General features: G+C 46.6%; 1 protein-coding gene across 4 annotated transcripts in view; it reads left to right on the forward strand.

The window, feature by feature from the left end:
- scrib (scribble planar cell polarity protein) overlaps positions 1-19,081 on the forward strand; it is a 74,554-nt gene that overhangs the window by 38,616 nt on the left and 16,857 nt on the right. For 3 of the 4 annotated variants that reach the window (XM_030779509.1, XM_030779511.1, XM_030779510.1), the window contains exons 11-28: positions 180-346; positions 833-960; positions 1,057-1,185; positions 1,348-1,524; positions 1,695-2,105; positions 4,806-4,868; positions 8,462-8,551; positions 8,670-8,747; positions 10,005-10,331; positions 12,344-12,424; positions 14,444-14,698; positions 15,395-15,505; positions 15,622-15,798; positions 15,888-16,004; positions 16,240-16,428; positions 16,577-16,696; positions 16,810-16,866; positions 17,995-18,075. In XM_030779509.1, the coding sequence (XP_030635369.1) occupies positions 180-346; positions 833-960; positions 1,057-1,185; positions 1,348-1,524; positions 1,695-2,105; positions 4,806-4,868; positions 8,462-8,551; positions 8,670-8,747; positions 10,005-10,331; positions 12,344-12,424; positions 14,444-14,698; positions 15,395-15,505; positions 15,622-15,798; positions 15,888-16,004; positions 16,240-16,428; positions 16,577-16,696; positions 16,810-16,866; positions 17,995-18,075 (2,758 nt within the window). Of the gene's footprint in view, positions 1-179; positions 366-818; positions 961-1,056; positions 1,186-1,347; positions 1,525-1,694; positions 2,106-4,805; positions 4,869-8,461; positions 8,552-8,669; positions 8,748-10,004; positions 10,332-12,343; positions 12,425-14,443; positions 14,699-15,394; positions 15,506-15,621; positions 15,799-15,887; positions 16,005-16,239; positions 16,429-16,576; positions 16,697-16,809; positions 16,867-17,994; positions 18,076-19,081 lie in introns of all 4 variants that reach the window. The other variant, XM_030779507.1, reaches the window with a different exon arrangement.

A 19,081-nucleotide genomic window follows, 5' to 3' on the forward strand; every position in this document is an offset into this window, starting at 1 on the left:
TGAGCTCTCGGGCTTCCAGTATCTTACAGCAGCTTTGTCAAGCATTGCGGCACACAGGCGGCATTTACGTTCATGATGTACTTTTTTTTACGATGATGAGGACTTGAACGGCAGGCATGACAAGTTAAAGAAACACTTCTTTCTCTCTCTCTCTCTCCCTCCCCTTCTCACTCTCTCAGGCTGCAGAACCTGCCATTCTCATTGGCCAATCTGAACCTGAAGGCCATGTGGTTGGCAGAGAACCAGTCTCAGCCCATGCTGAAGTTCCAGACTGAGGATGACGAGCAGACGGGCGAGAAGGTTCTCACCTGTTACCTTCTGCCCCAGCAGCCCACACCCAGTCTGGGTGAGTCACGCCTCCTCTCTCCCTTAGCCCCCCCCCCCCCCCCCCCATCACCACCACATTCACTACTTTCACTCTCTCACTCTGCCTTTACTCACTCTCTTACTCCCTCTCACATTACCACTCACAAAACCAACCCTGGTCCAGCTGCACTGTTTCTCTTCTCTTCTCTTCTCTTCTCTTCTCTTCTCTTCTCTTCTCTTCTCTTCTCTTCTCTTCTCTTCTCTCCTCTTTTCTTTTCTCTTCTCTTCTCTTCTCTCTTTCACTTTGTCCATCTCTCTCTCTCCTTCGTTCTTCCTCGTTATCACTCATATCCTCTTCTAGCTAAACCACCTTCCCTCTTTCACACTCTCCTTCCTTAACATCCTTCCCTCCATCAAAGGCTTATCCAGCTGAAGCGAGTCATATCTTCACTTCCTCTGTCACGCGTTCACTCTGGCATTACATAACTAAAATGACCCCCCCCCCCTTTACTCTGTGTCTCTGTAGAGAACCTGTTGCAGAGCAGCGTTGACGAGAGCTGGACAGACAGTAACCTGAACCGCGTGTCAGTCATACAGTTCCAGGAGGAGGCCAAACCCGAGGACGAGGATGATGAGACTGCTGCCGAGAAGAGGGTGAGACACCTGTCTGCGGGTTCAGTGTGTTTAGTGATGCACTGGTATGGGTGTATGCGGTAATGAGTTAAGTGTGTGTGTGTGTGTGTCCATCAGCAGGGTCTGCAGCGGAGAGCCACGCCCCACCCCAGCGAGCTGAAAGAGATGAAGAAAGTGATCGAGGAGAGGAGGAACGAGGCGTACACGTCCAAACCCGACGGAGAGCTGGAATCTCCCGATTCAGAGGTAAACACCTTCACGTGCTCATTTTCACAGTAAGAATCACAGTCATGGTTTGAGTTTACCATTAAAATCAGTACAACAGCGGAAGGGCCTTTTCCGTGTTACACCACGTTTTTCCAGTCAGCTCGGGATTTTTATGGGTAACATGTGACTGGTTTTCTTCAGGAGAAACGGCTCAGTGGGATGTCCAGTCAGAGTCATGACTCCCAGGCATCCAATAGCACTGCCTCAGCTAACTCTCAGGAGGATAGGCGGGACTTGACCAACGCAGGGGAGGAGCTTGTTGATGGACACGCACAGGAAGAGGAGGAGCTTGATGAGATGGAGGTAGAGTACATTGAGGTAAGCTTTGACTGACGCTATACTACGTAACTTAAAGCACTGGCCACTCATTTGTTCCCTTTACCTACACATTGTCGTACTTCTTTTATTAAGGAGTCATTTTTTCATCTTTGCTTTTATTTATTTATCTCCTTTTTTTTTTTTTTCTTTCCTCTCTCCCTCTCTCTCAGCCCACGGTGCACTTTGCGGAAGAGCCAATCATCCGCGGCGGCGACGAAGATGAGGATGAGGATGGAGAGGATGACGACGACGGCGAACACAGCGAGGAGGAGCCCCCTCCCTTCCCCCCCGAAAAACAGCGTCTGATTCGCAAGGACACGCCGCACTACAAAAAGCACTTCAAAATCACCAAGCTGCCCAAACCAGAGACTGTGGCCGCCCTCCTCCAAGGCTTCAGCCCGGGGGGTCTTACCCCGCAGACTGCCGAGGAGGACAGGGACGGTAGGGAGGAGGAGGAGGATGACGAGGAGGAGGAGGAAGAGGGTGTGTCCGTGTGCACTCCTCTCCTGAACCGGCTGGAGGCCGCGGAGCTAGAAGACAGCCGGCTCAGCCAAGTCAACTCCTCCCTGCAGCCGGTGAAGGTAAGGAGGCGCATAAAGAGGAGTCGCGGGACATACGAGGACTCGAGAGGTCATAAAGAAGGCGGGGTTACGTTGGCGATGGGATGAAGTTGATTGGCCGTTGACGCAAAGTTACACAACCCCTGTTACAGATAGTTTGTGGGATTTAAAATGAGACTGATTTAATACATAACAGTTTCATCTGCTAAATGAAAGTATTCAGATTAACACGGATTGTGTTTTTGTCTAGATTAAGTGCACTGAGGTGCTCACTCAAAACTGAAGTAACACACACATGCACTGCCACAAAGTCCATTATGTCACTGCGTGGATGAGTTTTTCCTGCAGAGTAAGGGCAGTGTGATGGTTTTAAGTGAGAGGACTACACAGGGAAGAAAGATCCAGAAGGCTGTGTTCGTACACCGATCCTTCCTCTTCTTTCCCTTTAACTTCTCAAGCAAATGACAGGGCAGGAGATCCAAAAAACATCAAACTTCTCACCTTCCTCACACTCGCACACGCGCACACGCGCACACGCACTCACACACACACTTAAGAGCATATCAGCTCACCCACTACACAAAATCCCTCATCCTTAAGTTTGACTGACAGGCGGGGATGTCAAATGACAAAGCCCCTTCCTTTATTTTTCTCCCGCCTTCTATTTAGTTGCACACTTTCCCCCCCGCGTCCTGGTTCGTCCCACTCTGACTGCTGTCTCCACCCACCCCAGCACCTCTGCTTCTCATCACCATCGTTATTATCATCACGTGCTGTCTCTGATTCGCTCCCGGAAGATTCCGTTTGCTCTGCCCCTCTGCCAGACTTTTTTTTGCACAGTTTGTGTGATTGTGTGGAGGCTGCAAGAATCTGCATTTTTCTTTCAATTCTGAGTTGATCATTGATGTCGCATAATGAAAATCATTCTTTTTTTTTTCTTTTTTTTTAATTTGTTGATTAATTCACAGTGTCTAACTGAGCGGTTTGTTTCAGAGCTTTGTCTCCCATTGGCTCCCTGATCCCATCTCCATGGTTACAGTTTGTTTTGTTTTGTTTTATTTTTCGCTTTTGGGTTTATTTGGCAGCTTTCTACACCAATAGCGGCTCACGCCACAGAAAACGAATAGCAGTTCAGAGAATCCCCAAAACTAGCGGTAAATTTATGTTTGTCTAGTACTGACACATTCTGTTTGTAGGCAGATCCAGAGTTTTATTATTAGATTTACTGTGGTGTTGTATTGTACTTTTGTTATAAAAATGAGCCACAAAAAGGCAAATGTATTTCAAATGCAGACTCACCACATACATCTAAAAAAGACTCGATGCAGTGGTTTTGGAGTGTAAATCCCTCTGTCTCCAGTAATGACATTTGTAAGAAACTGTTGTTGTAGCTCTGGTCAGACAGCTGTTTTAAATGAAAACTTTTGGGGAAAAATTTGCTGGAAAACTAAAGTCCCGATAGGAGAATGCTAATCTAACCGTCAAGCTTAGACCTGTAGACATCAAATTCTCACTCTGAATGGGATCAGGGACCCTAGGAGACGTGCGTGTGTGTGTGTGTGTGTGTGTGTGCGTGTGTGTTTGTGTGGTCTCCATGACTGAATGGATGAGTTGGTTTGGAATGTTTGCAGAGTGCTCTGTGTTTGTGTGTGTCTGTGTGTGTGAGTCTTTGTGTGTGTGTGTGTGTGTGTGTGTCTGTGCATGTGTTAGTCTGCTCTTAAATGAGCAGTGTATGGTTTTTGAGTAGCAGGACTGAGCCGTGTTGAATGAGGATATGCTCTTTTGTCAGAGCATTACCGTGCTTTTGTTTAATCTCAGTTTGGCTGTGGTGTGTTTAGCCCTCCGGCTTTCCAGAGAAAGGATATAGTAGAACTGGGAACACTGGCGTTCCAGATTCCTGTTTTCAGATTGTCAGAAATCAGCATTTCCCATTGTTACCTCCTCATTCTAAATCAACACAAAACTCAGTCTTAATGTTAGCTTTCACCGTTATACGCAACTTGAAAATTAAATTAAACATGTCTTGTATTTTTTTAAGAGAAAGGTGAAGGAAAGCAGTTTGAATGTGTCTTTTTATATTTTTAATGTTACATATTGTGCAGGTAAATAGCTTCCTCTCATTCTACCTGTGGTAACTTTACAGTTATCCCGGTCTGTGTTGAAGTACAAGATATTTTTCAAGGAGGGTTTAGTTATGTAGGCCATAACAGAGGTGCATGTGCACTCACAAACATTTGGAATTTTGTCAGTTGACTGCATTTATGTGGCTGGTTAGACAGTATACTTTTTTTTTTTGTCTTGTGTGTCTCTGTCATCTGTGTGTGTGTCTGTCTGTCTGTTTCTATGTGTGTGTTTGTGTGTGTCTGTCTGTCTGTCTGTTTCTGTGTGTGTGTGTGTGTGTGTGTGTCTGTGTGTCTTTTGTGTGTGTGTGTCTGTCTGGCTGTCTGTCTGTCTGTCTGTGTGTGTGTGTGTGTGTGTGTGTGTGTGTGTGTGTGTGTGTGTGTGTGTGTGTGTGTGTCTGTGTGTGTGTGTGTGTGTGTGTGTAGGCCTGAATCTGAATGGTTTATTTTTGGTTTTGGATCTTTTTATTTCTTTGTTTTGTTTTCTGCTCATTCCCTTTTGGTTTTATTTTGGAGGTTGAGTGTCTTGTTTTTGTTTATGTTTTTTTTGTTTTGGGCCTCACTAATCCGCATGCCCTCTTGCTGGTTCCTGTCCTAACAGGGGGTGTCATTTGATCAAGTCAATAATCTGCTGATTGAGCCTGCTCGAATTGAGGAGGAAGAGGTCTGTACCCTTACTCTCTTTCCATCCAACTCCCTCTCTCTTTTTACTTTTTTTTTCTCAGTTACTCACACACTCAGTTCACAAGCTCTTAGACGGGGGAGAAACAAAACAACCCGTGAAAAATTCCATCATTAACTCAAGCCAATCGCCAGGGAAACGCTCACGTGACTCACTCGTGAACCACGGACGTGGTGGAAACTCCCTCCGACCCCACTGTTTTGTGAAGGTGTACAAGAGCTGTTAGATTTTTAATATTTTCACAAATCAGCTTTTTTTTTTTACCTAACGAGTATCATAAACGGGAAGCGAATTGGCTCTGTCAGTCACGCGTTAAAGTGCTTTAGAAAGAAAAGAGACCTCGGCTCTTGTCGTTGCCTTCGCTTTTTGCAGGTGGAGTGGGGTTCACACCATCATGTGGTTCATTCATTCCTTTCTCTACCTCTCTCTCTCTCTGTCCCACTGTTTTCATCCTTTCTTCTCCATTTCCCCTTTTTTCTCTGTCAGGCTCTGTTACCGCGGAGCGAGTCGGGCAGAATGGCCGCGCTTTCACAAGACTTTCTTTTTTTTCTTTAGGTGTTCTGGTCCTGCCTGATGGAAAATACAGGTCGGGACCTCGATAGCACGCTCCTTTGTAGCCGCACTGGCTATAGTATCGACATTCACTGGTTTCCACAAACCTGAACCTTTAAAAGAGATTTAAAAACGTGTTATCAGTGTATGGAAGTGCCACAACAGACGAGGGCCTTTCTCTTCACGGCGCCCAAGTCTCATTTGATTGGCTAGGTTTGAGCATGCTCAATCTGTCAAATCGAGTCAGTTCAAACCGTGAATGGGAAGCATTGTTAGAAAAGCAGAAATCAAAATGATTTAGTATGAGAATTAAGGGGAACTGGGACGCTTATGGAAGGATTTTTAATCTCTTCCACACATATTTTGTCAATCATACAAACGTGAGTGTCGAGCTCAAAATAAAGTTAGCTCTTGTCGGATCTCACGTCAACAGCCGGCACAGATTGCGTGTAGTTTTTCTTCTGCTGGATCTCGGCGAGCTGTCGGCTATGGGCTTGGACGGCCTGGCCTCTCAGGGTTAATGAGCCTTGGTCTAAACACGCACAGTTCTCCAGATGTCACCATCCCAGACCCGGAAACCCGTTAGTTACTGTGGTTTTTTTGTTAGGGTTTTTTTTTTTTTTTTTTCCCCAAACCGAAACTTGGACCTGGTGCCAGAACTGGTATCTTTCCAGGATTTGAGAAGGACAAGTAAAACAACTTTCTGCTTTCTGTTTTCTTAGGGTATTGTCATGAATAAAACACAACGTCACAAGTTTCGCGCCAAGGTTAAAGCCGGCTTCTCACGCTTGTCAAGGCAGGTCCAACTCGGATCACGGCATGACAATGAAGTATTTCGACATTAATTAGAATTTGTCAGATACAGTTTTACACAACAGCATCCCCTGACGGTGGTTGTCATCTGTCTTTCCCGCTCGAGAGAGTTTGTCAAGAGTGTTCCAGTTAGACCTGTACTTCCTCTGGGCGTGTGGCTGGAAGGACAGATCATGAAAAGCAATCTAACAACTTCAGTGGATCAGCTCAGAGATATGAACCATAGGCCAGTGACCAGTGAGGGTTGAGGGTTCGAATCCTGACTTTGACGCAAAGCCCCAACTGGTAACTGAGGGGTCAATGAATTCAGTCCCTGACAGTGTTCAGAACTAACTTGACCCGGTTTAAAAGAGGATTAAGAGACCAATGGACTTTGAGGCGGTACAGTGCATCTGTGGACAATGCCTTGTTTAGCATTCACTACGATGGTTAGACCTTCTGTGTCTTATGTAGGCCAGTTAGGCTGCCCTTTACCCATGCGGGTTTACTGTTTATTTACAGATGGACCATTCAGCGTCCTGCTTAGAGGTTCTCCCAATGAAAATCTGACCTGTAGTGTGCAGTCTGACAGGCTCTCCCGTTATATCAGAAATTGACGTAACAGTAATGAAACCAGTGCTTTCTCTTAAAATATGACCATTGACCATTACTGTCACTATGGCTATAGATTTGTCAGTGGGAGCGAGATGCCTGATAATATAATAGCAATAATATTGACTTTATCAATGGTCTTGTTTTGAGACATGGTGTGTGTGTGTGTGTGTGTGTGTGTGTGTGTGTGTGTGTGTGTGTGTGTGACTTGTGTGTGCCTCACGTGAGGGTTGGTCTTGGAACTGCATTTGTCAAGGTGATGGTGGTTGCATGGGCCTGTTACCCACAGTTACTGGACGATGCATCTGCAAAACCTGAATCCTGAAGATCTCCATCAGTCCAGAGCACAACACGGCCCACTCTTTTTCTCTCCACTTTCCTTCTTTCTTACTTTCTTTCTTTCTTTCTCAACAACCATCCTTCATTCCCATTCTGCATGGCTTGCTTATACCGAAATCACAGTCACGTCCAATTGGGCCCGTCCCGGTTTAAACCGGTCCCCTTTGCTTTCCTCTCGCCGACGTTTATGTTTTTTTTCTTTGATGATATTTGTTTGTTCTGCAATGTCCTCAGTTTGTTTCGTTAACTGTGTTCTTGTCTTTACCCTCTTTCCCCGGCCTGCGACGGCCAGTGCCGATAGATGTGTTGTTGTTGTTGTTGTTTTTTTGATAATCTCCCAACGGCAGGCTACATGTCAAGCATGAATCCCTCTGTTTTATCTAGACAAAAGTATCCGTCATCTGTATTTGTTTGTTGTTTTTGTCTAGAGGCAAGTGTTGATCCAAGGAAAGAAAAGTAATCTGCTAGATTGAGTTGAGGCGTGTGTTAGCGGAACGCGTTAATATTCTTTAGTTAGCCTCGTTGTACAATTTGGCGTAGTGCTGCGTTTCACAACGTCCGATACACTTCACACTCTATGCGTCATAACAGACATAATAGACAGACGTGAGGGGGAAAAAAGTGAATGTCTTTTCAGGTGTCTTCTTTTTTTCTTTTCAATCTGCTATGTGTTTGTTTCACTTGGATCAAAATTAGCCTCCTGACTCTCTCCACCTCCCAACACTTTTGGCGACTTCACCTCTTCTTTGAGGTCACTGACATTTCGATTTCTGAATGGGTAGAGGCGAAACGCGCAGAATAGTCTGGCAACCCCCTCTCTCGTCCAAAACTTCTTTAAGATCAGTGCTCACAGAGAACAAGAAGAGGTGGTAAGGAAACCATTGTGCATTTTGGGAGTAGGACTTCAGTGTAAACGTCAAATGTGTGCTGTCCCCCAACCCCTCCTTCACCAGTATTAAGACTTCACTCCCTCCATTGAGCTGGGAACTGCCCAGAACTACATTACCCATCATTCAACAGGCACAACGCTTTGATGTGCCAGCCCTTTACTCTGCATTTCAGTATCTCAGTACCTCCAGAGATCACCTCTTGATGGAGACCAGACAGTTGAAGTAGTTTCGAAGTGAACAGCTGAATGGAGTGAGGGAAAAGTAAGGGAGAGTGCAGTGGAGTGCAGTTGCCCTGTCTTACGAGTCGAGTCTTCTGGGCGGAGGAGGAGAAGAGAGGTGATTCGTCGCTCCTCTCAGTGTCATTCACACCTTCCCTTTACCTCTCTCCAGCTCACTCTCACCATCCTGAGACAGACCGGAGGCCTGGGCATCAGCATCGCCGGAGGAAAAGGGTCGACGCCTTACAAGGGCGATGATGAGGTGAGACACACACACACACACACACACACACACTCTCTGGGTTGTCATAAAAAGGCTAAACCATTCTTTTAGTTTTCGTTTTAAGTGTTGCTGACCCTGTGCTCCTCCTCCTCTTCAGGGCATCTTCATCTCCAGAGTGTCAGAGGAGGGTCCCGCTGCACGAGCTGGGGTCAAAGTTGGAGACAAACTGCTGGAGGTAAGTGTGTGGGGTGTCTGTGCACGTGTGTGTCTAATTCTTAAGTAGTTTTTTTTTTTTACTGAGTACATTTGCAAGTCTTTTGTGTTGGGCTCTCTTTCTCTCTGTCTCTTTCTCCTTTTCTTTGTCTCTCTTTCTCTTTCTCTCTCTCTCCCTCTCTCTCTCCTCATACTCAAACACACATATGCACTCACTTTGTTTCTTTCTGTTTTTGTCTTTCTCTCTGTCTCTGTCTCTTTGTCCTTCTCTTTCTCCCTCTCCCTCTCCCTCTCTCTCTTTCTGTCTCTCTGTCTCTTTCTGTTTCTCCTTCTCTTTCTCCCTCTCTCTCTCTCTCCGTGTCTCTCTCTCTCTCTCTCTCTCTCTGTCTCTCTCTCTCTCTCTCTCTGTCTCTCTCTCTCTCTCTGTGTCTTTTTCTCTCTCTCTCTCCCTCTCTCTCTCCTCATACTCAAACACACATATGCATTCGCTTTGTTTCTTTCTAATTTATCTTTCTCCTTCTCTTTCTCCCTCTTTCTCTCTCTCTCTCTCTCTCTCTGTGTGTCTCTGTCTCTCTCTCTCTCCCTCTCTCTCTGTCTCTCTCTCTCTCCCTCTCTCTCTGTCTCTCTCTCTCTCTGTCTCTCTCTCTCTGTCAGGTTAACGGGGTGGACTTGCATGCTCTCTGTCTCTCTCTCTCTGTCAGGTTAACGGGGTGGACTTACATGCTCTGACTCTGTCTCTCTCTCTGTCCGGTTAACGGGGTGGACTTACATGCTCTCTGTCTCTCTCTCTGTCAGGTTAACGGGGTGGACTTACATGCTCTGACTCTCTCTCTCTCTCTGTCAGGTTAACGGGGTGGACTTGCATGCTCTCTGTCTCTCTCTCTCTGTCAGGTTAACGGGGTGGACTTACATGCTCTGACTCTGTCTCTCTCTCTGTCAGGTTAACGGGGTGGACTTGCATGCTCTCTGTCTCTCTCTCTCTGTCAGGTTAACGGGGTGGACTTACATGCTCTGTCTCTCTCTCTCTCTGTCAGATTAACGGGGTGGACTTACATGTTCTGACTCTGTCTCTCTCTCTCTGTCAGGTTAACGGGGTGGACTTACATGCTCTGTCTCTCTCTCTCTCTCTGTCAGGTTAACGGGGTGGACTTACATGCTCTGTCTCTCTCTCTCTCTGTCAGGTTAACGGGGTGGACTTACATGCTCTCTCTTTGTCTCTCTCTCTCTGTCAGGTTAACGGGGTGGACTTACATGCTCTGTCTCTGTCTCTCTCTGTCAGGTTAACGGGGTGGACTTACATGGGGCTGAGCATCACACCGCTGTGGAAGCCTTGCGTAGTTCTGGCACGTCTGTCTCCATGACGGTCCTGCGAGAGAGAATGGTAGAACCGGAGAACGCCATCACCACCACGCCTCTGCGGCCGGAGGACGACTACTTCCCTCGGGAGCGGCGGAGCAGCGGCCTGCCCTTCAACGTGGAGCCCTGCTCTCCGGCCGGGACAGGGAACCGCCAGCGCCTGGCCACCTGCCTCATCCGCAACGACAAGGGCCTGGGCTTCAGCATCGCCGGGGGGAAAGGATCAACACCCTACCGCACGGGAGACACAGTAAGCACACTCACACACACGCAGACGCATGAATACTCACACACACACCCTTGGACACACACACACGTCAACACACACGTATACTCGCATACACAGTCGCACCCTTGGACACACGCATACACAGTCGCACCCTTGGACACACACAGACACACACACACACACACACACACATACACAGACACACCCTCGGACACAAACACACGCATACACATACAGTGACTTGGGCGTTAGAGAGAAGCTAAAGAATTGACTTAACTTCATCACCGTGAACAGAGTGTATGTGTGGTTACGGTTTGGTCACACCCCTGTACCCTTGACTACTCTCTGGCAGCTCCTCAGAGTGAATATTTTATAGGGAGTCAATGAAACATGGAGTCAGATGATTGTTTGCTTACCAGAACATGACTGCAGCAGGAAGGAGGACACGTCGCCTCCTGTGTGTGACAGACTTTCCTGTCCATACTTTGATAGCAGAAACTGAATCTTCTAAGAGTTTTGACTGGTAGAGCTTAATTATTGTTGGTCACATATGAGAGGAGAATTTGAATGACAGTTAACAAATGGCTGGAAAAAGACCCTATGTGAGCCCCAAAGGAAAGATCTGTCAGACAGGTTAAAGTCATTTCCTCTTCCTGCAGTGTCAGGCTGTCTCTCTCTCTCTCTCTCTCATACTCACACACACACACACACACACACACAAACTGTCCAGGGCGCAATGCCTCTTGCAGCACTCCTTTCCTGTCACAGCGTTTGGAAGGGTCGTCAAGGAAATGGAGATATGAATAGCCTGCTCTGACACCCGATAGGGTACTTGAATGGGGAGTGGGAGGGGCCAGGCGTGTATTTTGGGCCACTGCATTAGCTACATTTTCTGTGTCAAACTGCCCTCTCACCACGCGCGCACACACACGCACACACACACACACACACACAACATCAGAGGGGGGACGCAGTCACATACCTACTTGTACTCTTTGCTGAGTAATTGTAAGTTCTGCTGTGTTGTACTGGTGTGGTTTTTGCTGCTGTGAGAAGGGCCACAGTTTATTTAATAGGATCAGTGCATTTGCTGAGCTTTTTTTTTCGATTGTTTTCCACTTGAACTGTTTATTCGCTGCATGATCAGCTCAGCTGAACAAGAACCGGAAACTTCTAACAGGTGTTGACAAAGTTTTTTTTTTTTTTTGTTCTTTTTTTTTTTTGCCTTGCATGTGTGTGCGTGTTTGTTTTCGTGTGTGTCTGTGTTTGTTTATATGTGCAGTAAAAGAGCTGTTGATTTTGATACGAGGCGGTTTACTGCATGTTCACTGCCTTTTGAATGAAATGATAGAGTCTCATTCTCTGGTCAGACGTTGGACATTTTGCGTCATGACCTGAGAGGCTTCAGCAGCCGCGAACATTCAGTCTACTCAGATCAAAACGTTCACATCCAAAGGGTCAATTTTCTGACTGAAGTTTTAAAAAAGCCCTCGAAAATGCCTTTGTTCAACTGTCCGAAATGACGATTTGGGCGACAGCGGGGTGGATAATTTTAGGGTGAGGGTCATGAGGGGCCCCCTCTCTGAGGTGAGGGGAGCTTAAAGGGGCGGGACATTGCAGCCTGTTGCACCAGTGTGGCTCTGACCCAGCCCATTCGAACCACTGCATCAGGCTTCCAGTTTACGTCTCTGACTCAACACATCGCTGACTAAACTCGTCTCTAACTAAACACGTCTCAATCAACACGGTGGCACCGCGAGGTATTTAACCTTTGCCTGAGGACGCTTGGATTATCTTTACCTCGGCTCAGGGGTTTTGTGCGTTCGGTCTAAAATTTGACTTTATTTTAGTTTAAGCAGAAGAATTTTGGCTGGTTTGAACGGCTGAGCTAAAACGTTAACCCCGGGGGTGGGAGGGGCTGAGCGAATAGCGGGGGAGAATTATCAGAAGGTCGTGATTGGTCGATCGCTCCCGGGGAGACGACCGACGGCTAATGCCCTCGTGTTCTATGTTCCTCTTCCTCACTTCTTTAGGGGATCTTCATCTCGCGCATTGCGGAGGGAGGAGCGGCACACAGGGATAACATCTTACAAGTGGGAGACAGGGTCATATCTGTGAGTGCAGCCTTTCCTTTTCATTCATCCCCCTCTCTCTCTCTCTCTCTCTCTCTCTCTCTTTCTATCTCTTTTCTCCACTTTTGACGTATTCTACATGTCGCAGAGACTCCATACGTCTCAACTGTGAACAATCCAAGTGTCTGTTTCACTGATGTTACATTTAGACATCTTCTCAATGCAATCACTCTCAGAAACCCCAGATCACCCGTCTGCCTAGACTGCTAAACAGTTTCTCTCCAGTGGACTTAACGTTCTGGTTTCTGTTGGCATTTAGCGCCGTAGGATTTGGGTGGGATGAGTTGTTATTCTAGTGTTCTGTAGCTGCCGCTCTTCTCGGCTGATGTCTGCGACATTAATAATGTAATCACTGACGAGTCATGTAGTAATGTAACTGTAATGTGAAATACAGATGTATCCACACACTCACCGATAGCCCAGCTTGTTGCACGGAGCCTAATTAACTAAAACTGAATGTAAACAAATAACCAACCTGTTTTCCACCTTCAGCTCTTTAAATGCCTTGTTCTTCTCCCCTTTGCCTTATTCTAGAAGTGTATGTCTTAGTCTGTGTGTGTCTGTGCGTGTCTGTGTGTGTGTGTGTGTGTGTGTCTGTGTGTGTGTGTGTGAGAGAGAGATGACGTGTGTGTCTGTATTTGTAGTTTCCTTTTAATTCTTTCTTCTCTCTTATTGTGAAAGCCCTGTATTCTTAGACCTGATGTGTGTGATGTCACCAGTGATTCTTGCTTGAAATCTGAATGCGTTGAGTTTTCTTTGGCTGCTTTGTTTCTCTCCCTGTCTTTCCTTGGAGTTTTTTCTCTGTCTCTCTCTCTCTCTGTCTCTCTCTCTCTCTGTCCATGCATGGACACTAATGCACTGCTTGCCTGCTCGGTGGAGGTGGGTGTGGTGTTTTTGGGGAGGCGTTGGTTGTGGGGGCTAGGCTCACGGGCACGCTGTCATGGTAACCGCATGTATTACCATAGCAGCAGATGCAGTAGCTTGTCAGCCAACGGTAAGCGCCGATACTGAGTGGTCAGCGCTGGCTTCTGTTTGTTTGCTTAATCAGGGAAAATCCCCCTTACTGTTGATCAGCAAGCAGAATTTTAATGCAGTTTAAAATAACTGAAATCTTTACTGTTCGCCTATGCTCACCTAATGGCAGAAGTTTGTTCAGAGCAGAGCTCTGATGGCTTTTAAGTTAGTAAAGGCGAACCTTCTTTGGTTTACGGTCCTGCTTGACCAGTGGTTGCTAGGTTTTTGTTTGTTTTTTATTTTTTTCTCCCCACTTTTTTGTCCAATTAACAACATCCAGCAGTCATAAAAAGCTGTACGTGATTCTAGATCTGCCAGTGGAAAGGTTTTATCTATTTAAACTGAGCGTTACCACGGCGATTAGGTCAGTTATTTTAGGGCTGGATAGACTTGCATGTTTGTAGTGTTGTGGAGGAGGTTGCATCGACGTTAATCTGTTTTCCTGCTTTTGCTCCTGCCTACAAATCACCCCCTCCTGCTACTGGCGCGGCACCTGTGCACACGCTTCTCGTCTCTCACCGTCTCCTCAACTTGGTTTCACTCCTTTGCTCAGGTCACTCCCCGGCAAACCCACTCTGTGCGTCCAAGCATGCATGCGTGGCAGTACTAAAAAAAAAAAAGAAGAAAAAAAAAAGCCATTTGAGAATGCTCAGATTTTTTGAAGAGCTTAAACTTTAACGGTTTGACAGAAGCACTGAGATCCAAGTGAAACAGTTCTTTATTCCCAGATTTTAAAAATATAACATTTTCTCAACTAACCTCTGGTGACACTCTCCTAACCCCCCCTAAACTGACTAGAAACCCGATTAATGTACACCCAGCAATTTTTTTTATTCCACAAAACGTGGAACACTTCAGTGACCATGACTATGACAATGATGATGATGATGATGATGTCACTGGTTACCCAGCATGCACTGGTGCTAGGCAGTCCAATGGTAACGGGAGATGCTGACCTCCCCCCTCCCTTGACTTATCATTGTCCAGATTAATGGGGTAGACATGACAGAGGCCAGACATGATCAGGCAGTAGCGCTGCTTACAGGCACCGCCCCCACCATCACCCTCCTGGTGGAGCGCGACCAGAACGAGAACGCGGGGGGGTCGCCCCGAACGCGCGCTCACTCGCCCCCGCCCCCGGAACCCTCCACCTCGCCCGACCAGGACGAGGCGGGCGACGAGAACCTCTCGCCCCACGCAAACCACCTCAGCTGCACCATGGAGGATGAATACCCCATTGAGGTGAGCAACACACTGAGGAAAAGAGGGGAAAGATAAGGAAGATGGTGAAACTTATTTTACTTAACTATTGCACTGGTTTCAGAAGTATGAAATGCTTAATACATAATACACTACATCATTTATACATAAGTTAAGTGTATTTGATGAATACCTGCATAAATATTGCCTCTCATATCCAGGAATATTAAACGTTAAGCCACATAGCAGATTTCTTAAGCACATCATGAAGAGAGTTCCTGTACAGTTAATTCTTGTACAGATATGATTTTCGCTCGTTTTTTTTCAAAAGCGAATGTCTCATTGTTCCATCAGTCTGTCCTGTCTTTTGACCCTAACTTCAAATGCTTTCATCATCAGAGAAAATGGTGTACGGTATGACACACAGTTGTTACGGAGGAATGTGTTGTGTTGTGATAGGGTAGTGTTGTGTCTGTGGTCTAGTGATGTCCACAAATACACAATGTCTTAGAGGTGTATTTGGTGAGGAATGTTTAACGTGTTATTCCCGGTTTGGCCCAGTTGTTATTTTAGAGGTGTGGTTTTTACCTATATCCTGTGTTTGTGAAACCCGTTTCCCAATTAAATTAGTGATGTTTCTGTAAGAATTCAATTATTAATCTGTCAGCTGTCAATCTGAGCTCAAGCCCACATGCATAAAATTATGTTTGACGTAAGCATCGTATTCTGCCCTGACAGGAAGTGACTTTGGTGAAGGCGGGTGGCCCTCTCGGTCTGAGCATCGTCGGTGGCAGTGATCACGCCAGCCACCCGTTCGGCGTCACTGAGCCGGGCGTCTTCATCTCCAAGGTACTCTAACCCTAACCGTAACCCTAACCTTTACTACCCCACATCCTCGATATTTATCTAAGGCAGTAAAGCAAAGTCCATTAATCCCCACTGTGTGTGTGTGTGTGTGTGTTTAGGTCATCCCTCAGGGTTTGGCATGTCGGAGCGGCTTGCGTGTCGGCGATCGTATCCTAGAGGTGAACTCCATCGACCTGCGGCACGCTACACACCAGGAGGCAGTCAGAGCTCTGCTTTCCAATAAACAAGAGATCCGCATGTTAGTGCGCAGGGACCCCTCGCCGCCCGGCATGCAGGTACGGTCTTCACACACGCACACTTACACACACTCACACACTCACACACACTCTCACACATTCCTTCTCTCTCGTCTGCCTGTGTGTAGGAGATAGTCATTCACAAACAGCCTGGAGAGAAACTAGGCATCAGCATCAGGGGAGGAGCCAAAGGTCACGCGGGCAACCCATTCGACCCCACTGACGAGGGCATCTTTATCTCCAAGGTAACCACTGTCAAACCCAGCAACGGAGCATCTCCAAGTGCACGCTTTACAGAACTGAATAGTTACATGTATTTAAAAAAAAAAAAAAAATCAAATAGAGGAGCATGTCCCATAACCTTTAGGCATCTTATGTTTAAGCTTTCAAGTAAGGTCATTATTTTTTCCCCTTTCTTTCTGTTTGTCTGTGATTTTTTTTTTTCTTAAACGAATCTCCCTACATCTTGTCCCTCTGTAGGTGAGCTCCTCTGGTGCCGCGGCCCGTGACGGGCGCCTGAGGGTGGGTATGCGTATTCTGGAAGTGGGCAACCACAGCCTGCTGGGTATGACACACACAGAGGCTGTTAGGGTACTGCGGTCCGCGGGCGACTCCCTGGTCATGCTCGTGTGTGACGGTTTCGACCCGCGCCAAGCCGCCAGCATTGAAGTGAGTGGCCCAGAGAAGGATCCATTACATCACTACAGTATAACCAAATGGTTCACCACAAAACAGCAGATCCAAGTGCAGTTTTGGCAGACATTATTAAACGTATGTGTGAGTTTAAACGTCTTTGCTCTGTCGTCTCTCTCCTCAGGCGTCTCCAGGAGTTATCGCTAATCCATTCGCTGCTGGGATCGTGAGGAAAAACAGCATGGAGAGCATCTCGTCGATAGACAGAGACCTGAGTCCTGAGGAGATGGACATCCTACAGAAGGTGAGTCCAACTCCAGAACCAAGGGTAAATGAAAAAAAAAAAAACAGAATTGAAGACAGGGAGACACGGTTCAGTGGAAGTTTATAAAGTCTGTGTGTGTCTCTCTCTTCAAGGAGGTGGAGATGGCGAGGGAAACATCGCAGTGGGAGCGAGAGGAGATGGAGAAAGTGGTGAGTCGCGCTGTTAGAAACTCGTGTCACGATTCAAACAGGAAGTGACATTGTTAAAACGATCAAGGCAGTATGAGATCTCAGACTACAGACAGTATGGTCCACTCATTGTGCAACACTTGTTTACTGGTATCCTACCTGTCACCCGCCTTGTCTTACTAGTGTCAAAGACAGGCATCTGTACAGGAATCTTAAATGGTCAGTTATGGTCCTTTTTGCTCCAAGGGGGTTTCTTTCACTATCGTAGTCTGCAGAGATTTTCTGCAGTCAGTACAGTCCTTGTCCTCCCCTGGTTTTTTTTTCAATATGTTTTAGAGACCAATAGCTCTTTTTACTAATTTATATGGGTTCTATTTCTCTCTTATTCCTCTTCTCTCCACTCCCCTGGAATGCGTCTGGATTTCACTCACTCATCTCCGCTCACCTGTTTCATGTCCCAACATCATTTTTTCCCCATACGTCTTCGTTTCCCATCCGTCGCTTTTGTTTCCACCCCCCCACCCCCCCCCCCCCCCCCCCCCCCCCGTCAATCATCACGTTGTGTACCACCCCCGCCATCACGTTGTTCATCCGTGCCCACACTTCATCCCTCCCCTCATTTGAATGAATGTACTTGGGTACGTGTGTGTGTGTGTGTGTGTGGCACATTTGGGCGATCCCCACCTCCCCGACTCCCCTACCTGGTCCCCACCAACTCTCGGGTAAAGGAGCGCATGCGTTTGGAGCGTGAGGAGGCCACACGCCAGCTTGAGGAGGAGACGGAGGTGAGGTCCCAACCTCTGAACCACCAGGGAGGAGCACTCAGGAGCTCTGAGTCTGGACAGACATCCAGCTCTAGCTTCAGTGCAAACCCTCAAATGACTCCAACTCTGTTTCCTACGTAGACCCTTTAGGCACACACAGAGATGGTTATTGAACGCTTCATATCTGATCTGGCGCCTTTGATCAGATGCTTTCGAATGGATTTGAATTATTTTGGTAGTGCTTGAACCGTATACTCCGTGATCTCCGTGATCTATGATATTAACCCGAACTTAACCCCAAAGGAGATCCATCGGAGCGCGTTCCTGAGTATCGACAGGTTTCATTAGAATGATTGAATAGTATTTTCTTTTCTTTTACCCGTAGAACATGAGCACTGGTCCTCTGAAACTGGACTACAAGACGCTGGCCGCCTTGCCCACCACAAGCCTACAGAAGGTCAACAGGGTGAGTCCGTCCCTTCCATTCGTACTCGTAAGAAAATAGCTTGAGGATATCAGCTGAAAATGGGTAGGCTGTGATTTTGGTCTCCTGGTTCTTCAAAGCTTTGCAGTTCCAACTGCATAAAAAAAGCATGGTTTGTATGTGTTTTGTTTTTTTGTTGTTGTTGTTTTTGTCGATGTTGTCGTTTTGTTGTTGACAAGAGACTGTCCTACCAAGTTCTCGTCTTCTTTTTGTTTGAAACGGGCACAATTTAGCTCTTGATCTGTCTTATACTGCTACTCATAACACCATGACAAATTTGTCACTGCACACAGCTCTTAAAAGTCCTAATATGTATTGAAACTGAACAATTTAAAACATATAACACACACACACACACACACCCAAGAGTAGTATCACTGGTCTCAAGAGTGGATAAGACAAATCCAATCGAGGACTTCAAAGGAACTAAGTGCTTCCATTTTTAATATCATATCAGTGAAGGGTGCTCCTTTTGATTGGTGTACGAGACATGGTTTCTCCCCAAGAAAAACCTTACGTCCCTGTGTATCTGCATTCTGAGTCACAGCTCCCTCATCCTATAAATAAACCTTACCCTAGAGTCCTGCGTGTCTTTTTTTTTTTTTTTTTCCCCCGGGAGACCACCCCCTTCCTATGTGGCCCAAGGTCAAGCAGGTGTTTGTGGAATCCCAACATTCAACCTCACATCTCGCACCGGTGTTACTTTCACAATGCTGAATGTCGGATCGTGGAATGTTGGGAAGTCGGACTGTCTGCCTCTGGGAGTTGTTGAGTGAAGTCTTTCTACGTCTGTGAATTCTGTCAATTGTCTGTTCGGGATTGTCTCTGGATCTCAATATTCCACTAAAAAGGAGAAATGTTTGGACCAGTTTGGATTGGATTTACCATCGCAAAGACGCTGATCCACGTAACCTTGTCTCCGTCTATTGTCTCTTTGAAGAAGACCATTGTTGACCATCTCAGAGCAAAAGGATTTTGGTTTTTTTTT

The sequence above is a fragment of the Chanos chanos genome, chromosome 7 (genome assembly GCF_902362185.1).
Source record: "Chanos chanos chromosome 7, fChaCha1.1, whole genome shotgun sequence".
Taxonomy (NCBI): Eukaryota; Metazoa; Chordata; class Actinopteri; order Gonorynchiformes; family Chanidae; genus Chanos; species Chanos chanos.